The sequence below is a fragment of the Hyperolius riggenbachi genome, chromosome 10, assembly GCF_040937935.1.
Source record: "Hyperolius riggenbachi isolate aHypRig1 chromosome 10, aHypRig1.pri, whole genome shotgun sequence".
NCBI classification, from domain to species: Eukaryota; Metazoa; Chordata; class Amphibia; order Anura; family Hyperoliidae; genus Hyperolius; species Hyperolius riggenbachi.
In genome coordinates, this window is record NC_090655.1 from 194,364,126 (window position 1) to 194,379,496 (window position 15,371).

The following is a 15,371-nucleotide window of genomic DNA, read 5'->3' on the forward strand; positions in this document are numbered from 1 at the left end:
GTTGTTTATTCACTCCGGGGGGAGGGTTATTAGTTGCATGTAAGGTGGGGTATTAGTTACCTCCAGGGAGGGTTATTAGTTGCCTGCCAGAGGAGGGTTCTGTGTGAGAATAGGGTTAGGTTGGGTTGCATTTTCTGATGCTAATTCATTGAAATCAATGGTTGGGTAGCACTTTCTGATATGTATACCTACAAATTATTGCAACCGGTTGCAAAATTTTATAAAGTTGCAAACATTTTCACCACAGCACATCCACACTACGTCCAGACTAGTGGAATTACCAGGATGCCTAGTGAAAGATCCAGGCAGACTGGGAAGAGGGACAGATCAGCCTGAAGGGGCTGTTGGAATCCCCAGGTATGTATATTTTCTTTCATTTATTCTCAGGTTTCCTTTAAAAGAGGATAAACGAGGTTAGACAATGGGAGGGATGGGTTTGGTTTCAAAACAGGAACAGACAGTAAAAATACTTGTATTTTTACACAGAGGGCACTACTGCACTAGGACACCATTTCGCAACAGACACAGAGTGATTCAGGTATCGGTGTGCCTCATTTCGCACCCCCACGGTGAAAGAGCACCAATAGTCACTGAATACTGCTAAACACCGCCTACTCCGTGAGTCGAGAAGTCTGGGTAATATTCTTCCTTACATGGTCTACACCCAAAAGCGCCCTCCCTAATACCTCAAACCCCGGGCCCGCCCATCAATCTCAGTTATGCGATGTGCACACCCTTCCTTGTCCCACCTTCTCCGCCTCTCTGATTGCCTTGTATAAGGCAGCCGCTGATAGGTCGCCGCGGCCACCCTTTCTCTTCAGTTGCGGCGAATGGTAGATGATCGCTGACGTCACGGCAGGGTCTGGTAGGGCGGGTTCGGTCCGAGCTGTAGAATTGGCTTTTGCGACTGTGTTGGACGTGCTTGGGGGTGACGTCACTGGAATCGGCTTTACGTCAGGGAAGGAGCCTGGTCGCACCGTAAGTAGGACATTGAGCGCTGTAGCCGGTGATATGTGACGGGTGTATATTGTTGGGGGGATCAGTGGAGAGGCGTATGCTGCAGGGGATGAAGCAGTGCCTGACAGTAAACAGGCCGTATGGCTCTACATGGTGACGTCTGCTCGTAGGGACGTCATGAGCCCGAGCTTGCAGGAGCTCCCCAGTCATCCGCAGTCCGCCGTGTGAGGGATCGCTTGCTCGGGTTAGGTGTGGAGGACATTCTGAGTAAAGGCATGATGGGTGTCAATGGGCCAGACGAGCCCAAACATGCAGGAGGGAGACGGGTATAACCGGTATGGGGGATCTGATAACACGACTTTATTCAGCTCCTATCCGCTGTAATATTATAGTAGAACAGCTGATCCTGTACGCATATGGGCCTCATTGTACGCTAAGGTATACATCTTATCACTTCTGGGAAGTAGTAGTAGACCTTTGGTAAATATGTGGGTTTTGGGTGTGGTGATGCTGTAAAACCTGTTATATACACCATACAATCTTGATTGAACAACCTTACATCCTCCATGTAGTACAAAGGATTACTTGAACAGTGTGCTTTTAAAGAGGATCTGTGACTTTAACTGAAACATTCCTTGGGAGGCCTCTGCATCCTAATGAGGCTTTCCCCTTTTCCAGTCCTGGTATGTCAGCCCCTTCCAGCTCTGGCTTCCCTGAACAGTATAACAGTGGCCTTTCTGCACAGGTGCAAATAACCAAGCCTGATTGGGTCCAGTCTACTGCGCAGGCATGGGCAGCTCTCATCTGCGCAGTATAGCGGGGCCCAATTGGGCTCAGCTATTTCTGCTAAACCTGAGCGGAAAGCTGCAAGTGTGCAGTGGCTCAAGCAGACTTTTGGGGTTCCTACCACTGGATCACCTCTGCTGAGGATGACGGGAATGGCTCTTTAGGATCCAGTGCTCCTGCGGCACTATTCTTGCTACAGGGTCACGTTTAAGGATTGGTTCATATGTAGATGTAAGATTATAAAAAAAGTGTGTGTGTTCTTCTCCACTACATTAGCTACATAGAACACACACATTTGAGATTTAAGCTGAAGCTAGTAATCAGCAGAGGTGTTTGCATATCGCCATATCAACCTTGGTGCTAGTTCACTTTAGGGGACTCAGCAGGAAACTTCATTGGGAAAAGTTCTCCAATCACAGTACCCTCTTACAGCACAAAGTGCTATGATTGGCCAAAAAGTATGGGTGTAGTTCACCTGGAGGTTTTGGATTGTGCCGTCCACCCAATAGCATTAGCTGAATTTGCGTAGAAGGTTTCCTGCTTGGTCCCCTAAATTGAACTAATTCCGCTTAATATGTACTAGAGTGAAGCTAGTAATGCAAATTCTATCAGCATACCATAAATACACCTGGTTGTATTACACAGTGAAGTTACTGACTTGGTAGTATGTTTTCCTTGTGTCTGCTTAGGATCGACCTAAGATCTTGGGATGACTGGGGAAGATGCACTTGCTTATGTGGGAATTGCTAAATACCGTTCTTTAGCAGATGTTGGGCAGCCACTGTACATATGCTGGAATCTCTAAAGATTCTTAGCTGAAACTGTCTTTGACACCACAGCCAAGTTCAATCCAGCATGTGTACATAGCTTTAGGAATACTGGTTGACAATAATTTAAATTGTATTCGATGCCAAGAAGCAGCTAAAGCAAGTTAAAGTTAGGGATGAATAAAAAGGAAAATAAAAACTTGGGATGCTAGCATAATACTGGCCCTCTTTAAAGTACACCTGAACTGAGAGAGATATAGTGGCTGCCATATTATTTCCTTTTTAAAAATACCAGTTGCCTGGCAGTCCTGCTGATCTCTTTAGCTGCAGTATTGTCTAAATTGCACACTTGAAACAAGCGTATTTCTGGTTTCCAGTCAGACTTCAGTCAGAAAACTGACTGACATGCTTGTTCAGGGTCTATGGCTAAGATTAGAAACAGAGGTGTAGCAAAAAAGCCAGGCAATCTGCATTGTTTAAACAGAAATAAATGTCAGCCTTCTTATCCCTGTGCTGTAACTGTCTTCTGAGGCTGCATCTGGAATAGAGTTCTGAGTACCACATTACAGGAAGGACGTCAGCAATTTGGCACAAGTGCAGACAAGCAACAAAATTGAACAGGGGTGGAGGGTCTCACCAGGAAAGGTTAGATAAACTGCGCTCATCAAAGCTTAGTACACACCTACAATGAATGTCGGGTGGCAGAGATCAGGTCTCGATTACTCTGGTGACAGTTCAGGCAAAGTGTTTTGTACAGAAGCGCTCCTAGCCTATAGGCTAGCAGCGACTCGTTCTGTTCCTATGAATGGGGTAGGAGAGCTGACGGAGCGGCATTTGATGGTGTATGAAAGAACCATGCCTTTGATTAAGTTGATTGACTGCTAGTGCATTGAGGGGTCGGAACTGCAGAACAGCAGAATGTGGCTTTCAGTTTATTCACTTGTCCACTGTAGCACTTCTGTGTTGCTTTGTAAGACACAATGCATTAGTGCAAGTTAGACTAGAGGTTATAAATGACCCCTTTCTAATTTCTCTGGTATAGTGCAAAAATACCAATATAAAGCCCTGTACATTGAAGGACCGCAGATGGATTTCGCCTTCATTATAAATGGCTACCTCACCAGAAGGACAGTGTGATGTTTGAATGCATAGTCTGTAGTGTAAATGGAAGAGTATATTTAGAAAACATAAATACAGTAATAGTGTACTTTGATTACATTTATATATACCAAGGTATGAATAAAAGTGACCTGTTGTACTAGGTTGTATTTATACAGGAATTTCTATAAAGGGGAAAAGTTTTTACAGTAAGGTGGAGTTCACACATAAAATGTGTACAGTTATGTTCCTGACCTGTCAGTTGTCTATCATCTAAAAGACGTGTGTGTGTGTGTGTGTGTGTGTGTCTCCAGCCATAGAAAACTGATGCAAAACTGTCAGGACTTGAATGGAACAGTACACATTTTATCAGAGCTGTGCATTTGGTACAAAAATCGTCAGACTCCTCAGTTTATCAAACCTCCGACTCCAGGTACCCAAAATTGCTCAGACTCTGAGGCCAGGTTCACATTAGGACGCATCCGCCCGTACGCTTGCGTTCCGCTCCGTGAGCGTAGCGGTAACGCAAGGTCCCGACATGTCGGGAATGTCCGCTCCGATGAGCGAAACGTAGCAATGTGAACTTTCCCATAGGGAAAGCATTGCTGCTGCGTTCCGCTCATCGGAACTGTGAGCCGAGCCCTACTCCTTGACTCCAACTCTGACTCTGCAGCCTTGCATTTTATGCGTGAACCCGGCCTTAGGTCTAGCTCACACAACAAACTGTAAACACTCTTTGCTGTCACATAGGTTTCAGGTAGGGATGGTCAATGCAAAGAATTCTGATTTGATACAGGTTTATACACATTTATGCAATTTATAAAAATGGACCAATCAATCAAGGTGGAATTTAATTGGTCTGTTTCAGTCTGCATGCAGTATTGGTGTGGACCAATTTGGTCGTTGACTGCTAATGGTGGATGCTGCAGGGTAATGTGGAGACTGGCAGGAGAACGGGAAGGCACAGAGCTCCCCAACCCTATCCTCAAGGCCCACCAACAGTACATGTTTTGCAGAAAACCACAAACATGCACAGGTGAGGTAATTAGTGTCTGAGCAGAGCTAATTAACTACCTCTGTGGATTTCCACAAAACATGCACTGTTGTTGGGCCCTGAGGACAGGGTTGGAGAACACTGCTTTAACCTCTTGACGACCAGCTAACGCCAATTGGCGTAAACTGGTCATCTGCGGGTTTCCATGGAAACTTCCATGTCCGTTCACGGAGGCTGTCTCCGTGAACAGCCGGAGAGCCGCCGATCGCGACTCGCCGGCAAAATGTAAACGCAGCAGCGCCGTAAGGCAGAACGGCGATCCCCGGCCTCTGATTGGCCGGGGATCGCCGTCATTTGATAGGCTGAAGCCTATCCTACAATGCGCAGGACGGATATCCGTCCTGCGCAGCTCAGGGAGGGAGGGGGACGGAGCGCCGAAAACGCTGCGGAGGGGGGCTTTGAAGAGCCCCCCCCCCGCAAAACGCAGAGAGCCGGCGGCGATCAGACCCCCCCCAGCAGGACATTCCCCTAGTGGGGAAAAAAGGGGGCAAGTCTGATCGCCCTGGCTAAAACCTGATCTATGCTGCGGGCTGGAGGGCCACAGACTGAAATCCCATGGTCAGCAAGTGGTTAAAGCACAGGCTGGGAAGAGTTGGAGAGCAGTCCGTTTTTACACCTGAATTCACTCAGCTTTTTGACATTCCTTGCCACTGGATCCTCTGACTGGAAGAAAGTGGTTGAGGTTCATGAATGCCTGTGAACTGGGCATGTGCAAATGCCTGTGAACTGGGCATGTGCAAACCCACACCCAGTGCACAGAAACAAGTGCTACTAAACTGGGCATGCAAGAGATCTTAACTTGTTTACAGTGAGCATGCATGGAAGAGAACCACCCATGACCATTCAGATGCTTGCTGCACTGGTCCAAGGGAATGGGGCACCCATGGGGAAATGGACACCTCCAGAGGTGTTTGTCGGTAGGAATGCAACCCACTATTTGTGGTTAGCAACGCTTCACATCAATTCAGGTGTTCTATAAATTTGAAAGCAAACTGGAACTGGCATATCCTTGACCATCACAAATTGGGACCAAGGGGGCTGCAGTAGTTACATTTATGTTTTTCACAGTTGCAGAGTGGGCTGGTTTCCATTCAATCCTTTAACCACTTCACCACTGAGGGGTTTTACCCCTTGAACACCAGAGCAATTTTCACCTTTCAGCGCTTCATCCATTCATTCGTCTATAACTTTATTATTACTTATCGCAATGAAATGAACTATATCTTGTTTTTTCGCCACGAATTAGGCTTTCTGTAGGTGGGACATTATGCCAAGAATTATTTTATTCTAAATGTGTTTTAATGGGAAAATAGGAAAAAATGTGGGAAAAAAATATTATTTTTCAGTTTTTTGGCCATTATAGTTTTTAAATAATGCATGCTACTGTAATTAAAACCCATAAAAAATGTATTTGCCCATTTGTCCCGGTTAAAAAAACGTTTAAATTATGTCCCTATCACAATGTTTGGCGCCAATATTTCATTTGGAAATAAAGGTGCATTTTTTTCAGTTTTGCGTCCATCCCTAATTACAAGCCCGTAGTTTATAAAGTAACAGTGTTATACCCTCTCGACATAAATATTTTAAAAGTTCAGTCCCTAAGGTAACTTTTTTGTAATAAAAAAAAAAATTGGAGTGTGGGAGGTAATGAGTTAATTTATTGGGTAAAACAATGTATTTATGTGTAAAATGCTTTAGGGTGTAGTTTACTATTTGGACACAAGATGGCCACAGTGAGTCTGTTTACATGCGACTTGTAAGCTTCCGGAAGGACGCTTACAGGAAGCAGTAGGAGGCTGGGAGAATCACAATGATCGCGCTGTTTCTAACAGAAGCAGCGGATCATTGCGGGGGCTTAGATCAACGAACGGGAATGGATTTTCCTGTTCATTGATCGGCGGGCGGCGGCGGGAGCGCGGACAGCGGCGGTAGCGCGGAAGGTACGGATTTCTCCGTCCCTGGTTTTTTAGGGGGGAAAAAGGGACGGAGAAATTCGTACCGCCGGGGGTAAAGTGGTTAAAGGGAATCTTCAACTTAATCGCTAAAAAAACAAAACCAAACTGATACCTCTTGTGAGGGAAGCCTCTGAATCCTAATGAGGCATCCCTTGTCCTCAGCCAGCCATATCCCGTGCTTGCACCCCCCAAACAAACTCTCTTTAGGATCCAGAGGCTTCCCCCTCCTGTGGTAAGTACACACTATGGGAATAATTTTTTTTTTTTTCCCCTTCAGGTTTACTTCAAATGTAGACCTACCGTAGTAGGCAAAAACAATATGCAAACTTGTCCTCTGCCTAGTATAGTGCATGTGTGAAGCTTAATTGGAGCTCATTCCTGCCATGTGTTGTGATAGTTTTTGCAATATATACAGTATATGCTACAGCTAGAACCCGAAGTCTGGCCGGGCAATATAAGAAGGGATCCTTTCAGACTTTGGCCGGCCAGAAAGCGACATGACAAGCCATGAAAATCCACGAGGATGTCCGCTGTTACTTAGGAAACAATATTTCATGGTATCGCTAAGTGTATTGCAATGTAGTGTAGTTTTTTAAAAGCGCTGCTGCAGACATTTCTGCTTAATATATGTATTTTAGCACTGCATGAATTGGTGTCATTGCATGGTGTTTACACTGCAAAGTGTCTGTGAGAAGGATATGGAGGCTGCCATATTTATTTCCTTTTGAACAATGCACATTGCCTGACTGTCCTGTTGATTCCTTGTCTAATACTGCCATAGACCCTGAACACAAACCCTTCCATACTGCACCTGATCCTGCCGCCACGTTCCACTCCCCCTCTCTCCATGCATGTGGATGCTGACTCGCTCCTCCTCTCATCCTGGAGCTGGTGATCTAGCGGGACACAGTGGCCGCCTTCCGCTATACCACTCCGGATCCTCTGTACTTGTGCCATACTTTTGCACTGTAACCCCAGCGGTGCACGTGTGTCTGGGTCACATTGAGGTTACAGAGCACAAGTATGGAGGACCCAGAACGGTATAGTGGCAGGTGGTTACTGTGTCCATCTAAATAGCCAGCTCCAGCAGGGGAAGAGGCGCACGTCAGCATCTACAGCAGGATGGGTAAGTGCTTCCCTGCACACTGTGCCTTTATTCTAATGCCTCATCTACACAGTACAATTTTTCTGTCAGATCTGATCGATTAGATTTCCAACCAGTCCAATCGGATTGCGTTAGCTTTTGCAATAGTTTTTGGGTACTTATCAAAGCAAAATGAATCGCAAAATTTATCTGAAACAATTTGGATGTCTACACATGATGCAATTTCTTATTTGATCTATCTAATAGATCCGTCTGTGTGATGGAAAATTGTGCTGTGTAGATTAGGCTTTACCGTATCTTCTGAATAAAAGACTCACACAGAAGAAAAAGGGTTCAGAAAAATACGATACAACATATTTTTATGATTGTAATCTCATAAAAATAAATTGTACCGGATTTTTCTGGACGAATTCTTGGGTCTAACTTTATACATTAAGAAGTTGACAATCTACCCTACGCCGTTACATTTTCATAAAAATTGATCAGAAAAATCCACCACTCCTGATCGATGTAAGATTTCTCGAACACCTTTCTCTTCACCTCCTCGCTTCTACCACCAACCCGAAAAAGTGATCCTACATTCCATGTATTTATATAGTGCTGATTGTCTCCTACAACGCTATATGGGATACATTGTCCTGTCACTAATTCCTACAAAATCCATAGTCTAATGCAGGGCTGTGGAGTCGGTCCAAAAATCCACCGACTCCGACTCCTCAGTTTAGGATTCCACCAACTCCGACTCCTCTAATTTGCATATTACAATTTTGTTGATTAAAAGTATGTAACATGAAATTCGTCTCTTAACTGCCAACGCTTAGGAATTTTATAAGACAACTGAAGTGAGAAGGATATGTAGACTACTATATGTATTCCCTTTAGACTAAAACTAGTCCTTGGTAAGAGTACTTGTAAAAGGTACAAACCGGAACAAAGAACATCTATCAGGCCTTAGGCAGTGTAAGTGTGGGTACATGTAAGAATGATGTGCAGGTACTCTGCAGGGGAATGAGGAGATTCTTCCTCTATTACACATTCTTCATGCACAATCTGAACCAGGTTTATGGGTGATGGACAACACCTCTGTGTTCAATGTGCACAACATTCTCAGTGGATTCCCTGCAGCTCTGTGGGGAGTGCATATGTAGAGTATAGTACTACTGTGTAACAAAGTAAACCTGAGACAGATGAAAATAAAGTTTTATACATACCTGGGGCTTCCTCCAGCCGCCTTCAGGATAATCAGTCCCTCGTTGTCCTCCTCCACGACCTGGATCTTCTGCTATGAGTCCAGGTACTTGAGCCAGTCGGGCGTAGTGCGCATTCACACACTCTGCCTCCGGGAGCGTACTGCACCTGCGCAGCACTATTGCGCAGGTGCAGAACGATCCTGGCTGTGGAAGCGGCATGCGGCCGGACTGCGCTGACTGACTGAATTACCAGGACTCATAGCAGAAGATCCGGGTGGTGGAGGACAGCGAGGGACTGATTAGCTTGAAGGGGGCTGGAGGAAGCCCCAGGTATGTATAAAACTTTAATTTTCATCCGTCTCAGGTGCCCTTTAATTTGTAGTCACCAAACCAAATTTTAACAACATATCAAATTATTTGATTTCATCAGCAAAGAGAGTGCGTACATTTGCATAAATCAGCATCAATGCAGAATTATTTCCATCTCATTGACCATCTCTATTAGTGACACAGCTACACATCAGGCTTTATTCTTACAGCATAGATGTTATTTAGTGTATATATATAAGAGATTCCTGTGTACACATCATATATACAGTCAAAATCAGATGTGTATATCTGACTTTAAAAATACGGGGACTGCTTTATTGAAGCAGCACAAGTAACTAATTCTGATTGGTTTATTTCATTTTTGTGGACTAAGCACAGCTATTACTGTATATATACTGTATATATACATTATTTTTAATGACTATTTGAGAAATAGGACATTTTATCATATTTTCTATTTTAATTAGTTACAAATTCATTAGTCAGAGTCGGTGCATTTTTTCCCGACTCCAGGCACCCAAAATTGCACGACTCCGACTCCACAGCCCTGGTCTAATGTCCTGTCCTATCTTAAAGAGACTCTGTAACATTCAAAACATCCCCTGGGGGGTACTCACCTCGGGTGGGGGAAGCCTCCGGATCCTAATGAGGCTTCCCACGCCGTCCTCTGTCCCACGGGGGTCTCTCCGCAGCCCTCCGAACAGCCGGCGACTGTGCCGACTGTCATTTCAATATTTACCTTTGCTGGCTCCAGCGGGGGCGCTGTGGCGGCTTTCCATTCCGAACTACACGGAAATACCCGGTCTCATTCGGGTCCGCTCTACTGCGCAGGCGCAGGAAACTTGCGCCTGCGCAGTAGAGCGGACCCGACGGCGATCGGGTATTTCCGTGTAGTTCGGAGCCGACAGCCGTCAGAGCGCCTGCGCAGGAGCCAGGAAGGTAAATAATGACGTCACCGCTGCCCGGACTCCACGGAGGGCTGCAGCGAGACCCCTGACGGATGGAGGACGGCGTGGGAAGCCTCATTAGGATCCGGAGGCTTCCCCCACCCGAGGTGAGTACCCCCCAGGGGATATTTTTATGTTACAGTTCCTCTTTAAGGTGCCCATTTAAATTTTGATTTATAAAATGCCAACATATTCCATGGCACTGTACAAAGAAACAAACATAGGGTACCAAATAATACAGACACTGGTATAAACCAATGTACAAAGTATCCTCGAGGATAAGAACCACTTCCTGCTGCACTGCCCCAAATATACTGCAACCCGGGAAACATGCCTTAAGAAATTGATAGAACTATTTCTAGGTTTTCACACATTAGAGGATGTGAGAGAACTCTACATTCTGCTAGGGGAAGAAGAATCCACAGTGACGATCGCTGCACACTGTCACAGCATGCCACAGACTGAGAGGAGCATAAATGAACTGTAAGGCTAGGTCCACACTTGTCCGCTGCAGAACGGATCCGTTTAAAACGGATCTGTTTTTTGTAAACCTCTTTTTTTTTTTTTTTTTTTTTTTTTCCTGCCCCCTCAGATGTTTTCCAGTCTGCGGAAATGTCACTAGCTGTGGGTGGGTGGGGCTGCCATGCTGGAGATGAGAGCAGGCAGGAAGAGGGGAGGGGGGGTGTCTGTCCCCCCTCCCTAACCTGGGTCCCTAGTTTCAATAATTTTAAAAATCATTTAAAAGCAATATAATGTAGCAGGCGGGGAACTTGTTTCCTTGCGCTCCACCGCTTGTTGTGTCACTTCCTGTAATGTCGTCCAATGAACAGAGGGCGGCATTGCAGGAAGTGACCTGGCGAGCGGTGGGACGCAACAAAGTTCCCCGCCTGCTACATTTATATTGATTTTAAATGATTTTTAAATTTTAAACTAGCTTGAGGCTGGACGGGGGACCCAGGTGAGGGAGGGGGGGGATGTCTTCCCCCAACCCGCTGCCACCCCCGTCCTGGCTGCTTCCCCCTCTAGCATGGCGGCCCCCTCTCACCCACAGGCTGTAAAAAAAGAAAAGGATCAGTTTCTGTGTCCAAAACTGCCTGTGTAGAGGGGGATCAGTTTCCCCATTCATTTTCACTACCCCTCCATGTATCTGGGGTCCGCGAAAATGTTGCAAATCTGGACCGTCTGTTCAAGTTTTGAAAACTTGTCCCCCTGAACGCAGACGATCCGTGTTTTTTGTTTGGTTTTTGTTTGTTTTTTTTTGTTTTGAGTGAAGAGAGCTGCTATTTTTTTTAACACTGGTATCCAAATATAAGTGTGAACCTTCCCTTAACCAAAAAAATGTCCATGAACTGCTAATGCTGGATCCACACCATGCAAATTTTTTTTTTTTTTTTTTTTTTTTTTTTTTTTTTCCCTCCGTTCGTTTCTACGGGAAAACTGTCAGAAAATCGCTAAAAAAAATGGATTCTCAGATTGGAAATGTTGCAAATAATCGATCTGGCAGGTAAATCTGCCCAAAAATTGTATGGTGTGGATCCAGCATAACCCACTGTACCCCTACCCCGCCCATGTCCTACATTTCCCCCCCATGCTTTGGCAATGCCTGTCTGAAGCTTGGTCATGCCAATAAAGCTATCTTTGACTAGAGGCACTGTATTTTAGATTGTCTAGTTGTACAACTTTGCCAAAGGTCAAATGGGAAATGGCCTAAGGTAGAGCATATGCTTGAGGCAAAAGTGAGTTTTGAGGGCACGTTTAAAGATATCAAAGGTTAGAGAGTGACGGATGTGTTGTGGCTATGGACTCCAGGGGAGGGTGAAGCACATGCAATGGATGGATCCCTGGAGGTTCTGATCTGCAGATGAATGTCTGTTTTTTTTAAAAAAAAGGTGTGTATGAGATCTCCAGATATTATAGGCAATGAGAGCATTTTGCAGGAACTGATCTTTTGCATGTGTACAGCATCTTAAGAAATCAGTCTTTCAAACCTCCCTGACTAACGTATGTGACAGAAATTCCTCAGTTTGCAAAGATTTTTATCTGATGGGTGTAGTCTGCTTAATAGACTAGACTGTGTTGGTATGCTCTCATTCTACATGGAAGGTGGTAAAATTGATCAGTGATCTTTCATTTCCCAAAGACTTTTATCTAGTGTGTACTTAGCTTTAGGGTTTAGAGTTTGAACTGGATCCTCTGGTTAATTGGTAGCCAATGAAGAACATGATAGAGTGGAGCAGCAGAGAAAGAGAAAGATGAATGAGAGGAGTAGCAGTGTTCAGTACAGATTGGAGCAGTTCCAGTCTGTCAGCTGGTAGTCCACAATATATATCAGGCAGAGAGAAAATTTTAGTTCTGCTTTAAGTTTTTTAAGAAGCGAGAGGTCATGAGAGGATGTAGCAGACAAGCAGTCAGGAACACGTGAGGAGGGAGTTGAGGTCTGGAGCCGAGAGGTACAGTTATGCATCATCCGCATATAATGGTATTGAAAACCAAAGGAGTTAATTAAGTTGCCAAGACAGTGCATGTAGATGGTAAGGCGGGGGGCCAAGGACAGAGCCTTGAGGTACACCCACAGATAAAGGATGGGGAGATGAGAGATTTGAGTAAGAGACCATTTTCTGTTCTGATCTACTTTCCAATCCCAACAATTGCAACTGGATCGGTTGAATTATTAGAGGGTGTTCAACAACAAACGTTCATATTAATGATCCGTTCTCCTGCCAGTGGTCTATGTTCTGTGTATTGTTTTCATATGAAGCCTGCTTTGACGTTTTCACCCCATTTATGACCCTGATTATTTTCAATGTTTCCTTCTGATCACTATTCTCAGATCAGAAAGGCGATCAGAACATAAAATTTTACTGTTATTGGGCACCTTTATTATAATGTTTATATAGTACTGACATCATTTTGCAGCACTTTAGAGTACATAGTCATGTCAATGACTGTCCTTGGAGGCTCTCACAAGCTAAACTCCTAGTCAAAGATTAGTGTCTTTACAATAAGCCTGCTTTGAGTGGTACTGGTTTATGTACTGGTGTATTGTGTTTGGCACGAGCAGAAAGTACCCAACGTAAACACATGCAAGTACAAGGAGAACATGCAAACTCCATGCAGGTTGTGTCCTGACTGAGATTTAGAACATGAGAATCGGTGCTCCAAGGTGAGAGTACTACCCGCTATCCTCCTTCCCACATCCTTTCCTGATCTACCCTAAACTCTCCATGCTACCTCTCCCATGTAATCGATCACCCACTCATGGTGCTTACCCCCTCCCCCCCCCCCCCCCCCCCCCCCCCCCCCCATGGCGTATGCAGTCCTCAACTATTCTACCACCTCGCTATGCCAGCTCTAGGATTAAATGGTTAATTTGCATATATTCAGCATTGTTGCTTGGGAGACATCTCGAGCTCACTCCAACCTGCATTATCGCAAATTCTTTCTGTTTTAGGAAAGCAAACTTTTGTTTTTCTTAACATCTTAGTAAGGGGGCTTTTAGGACCATTGTAGTCCCTTACACACCCCAATGAGTTCTGGGTCACCATGAGCTTGCTGGTTAGTCTGTAGCTCTAGGATTACATACACATTTCACACATTTCACACCTACCCTAACAGTTTCCCCTGGCCTTCCACCCCACCCCCATAATCACTCTCGTATTACTAGAGACTTAAGATTTACACTTTTTATGTATTGAACATAATACAGTACAATCTTGTTATAGTAGACTCTGATATAGTAAACTCGGTCCTCAGATCCCTTCAAATGCATCTGTATAACTATACAATGCAGTGTTCTCCCCAGGCTCTTTTAGGCGGGTGTTCCACCCAGCTAACTTTGGTGAACGCCCTGATGTCATCGGCTCGCCGCCTCATTCTCCTCCTATGCTGTAAGCAGACTTGCACCAACCCTGCATTCCCCCATTGAGCACCACCCCGCTACTTTTTCATGAAAACAGTCTGTAAATAATTTCTGGGGAGAGAACACTGCAATGTATGACCAATTCTTGTTTAGGAAACTACGCTTCCTGATCCCTTGGAGTTTATTATAAATACAGTAGAACCCTTTTATAGTAAAGCATGGTGTGTGTGCTTGGGGCTCTAAATACGTCAAATGGGCCTGCATGCAGCAGTGTGTCGCCTAGACGAGTGCAGGCACTTTCTGCTGTCGGTGCAGATAATCAAAATAGGTTGCTTAAACAGCCAAATTTCTCACTAGCAGAGCTGTGGAGTCTGTCGGAGCAATTTTTGGGTATCTGGAGTCGGGGAAAAATGTACAGACTCCTAATTAATTTAAACTGTAAATAAAATAGAAAATATGATACAACGTTCTATTTATCAGATAATAGTCATCATAAATAATATACAGTAATGGCTCTGCTTAGGCCACAAAAATGAAATCCCGTATATACTCCAGTATAAGCCGACCGGGGTATAGCCTGACCCCCTATCTTTTACCTTTTTAAAAAACGGGAAACATTGGTTGTCCCGAGTATAAGCCAGGGGCAGGTAATGCCACAGCTACAACACCACTCGCACCATGTCTGGCCACGATCATACATGGGAAAAGCAGCATAAACTTAGCAGAAAGCAATAATACGTTTACAAAATGAATAGTAAAACCACAAACTTACTAATTTACAGTTAACCATAGCAGCTAAACAAAAGCAAACTAATGCAGTTGTACACAGTAGGGTTGCTACGGTATATCAGTGTGACGATATACCACGGTTTGATTGTGCATGGTATGATTACCATGCACAATCTTGTTTTAGGGGGCGGGGCGATCGTGGGGGAGGGCAGGGATGTGACACGGCGAGCGCACGAACAGCAGCAGGGATACAAATACTCACTTGCGGGCAACCAGCTCCGTCCTGAACGATGTACTGGCTTCATTGTACTTCCTGTCCTTGCATCACATTTCCCTGAAACAGCGCACCCTGGGCTCTATTACAAAGAGATGATGCAAAAACAGGAAATGGAATGAAGCTTTACATTGTGAAGGACCTGGCTGCCGGCAAGTGCGTATCTATCCCTGCTGCTGCGTCCCCTCTCCCTCCCGGCTCTCTGTGCTGCAGCCACCTAATTCTGGCTACACTTATCTCTGGCTACCTATGTAGCAAGTACCTACTACTGGCTACACCTATCCCCGGCTACCTATGCTGTGAGCACCTACTACTGGCTA

At 44.9% G+C, this 15,371-nt stretch overlaps 1 protein-coding gene across 4 annotated transcripts in view; it reads left to right on the top strand.

Moving 5' to 3' along the window:
- Positions 1–822: 822 nt before the first annotated feature.
- LOC137534141 (catenin delta-1-like) overlaps positions 823–15,371 on the top strand; it is a 74,981-nt gene continuing 60,432 nt past the window's right edge. For 3 of the 4 annotated variants that reach the window (XM_068255519.1, XM_068255521.1, XM_068255520.1), the window contains exon 1: positions 890–978. Coding sequence is in view for 1 of the 4 variants with exons in the window: in XM_068255522.1 (XP_068111623.1) it covers positions 838–978 (141 nt within the window). In the remaining 3 variants the exon portion in view is untranslated. Of the gene's footprint in view, positions 979–15,371 lie in introns of all 4 variants that reach the window. The other variant, XM_068255522.1, reaches the window with a different exon arrangement.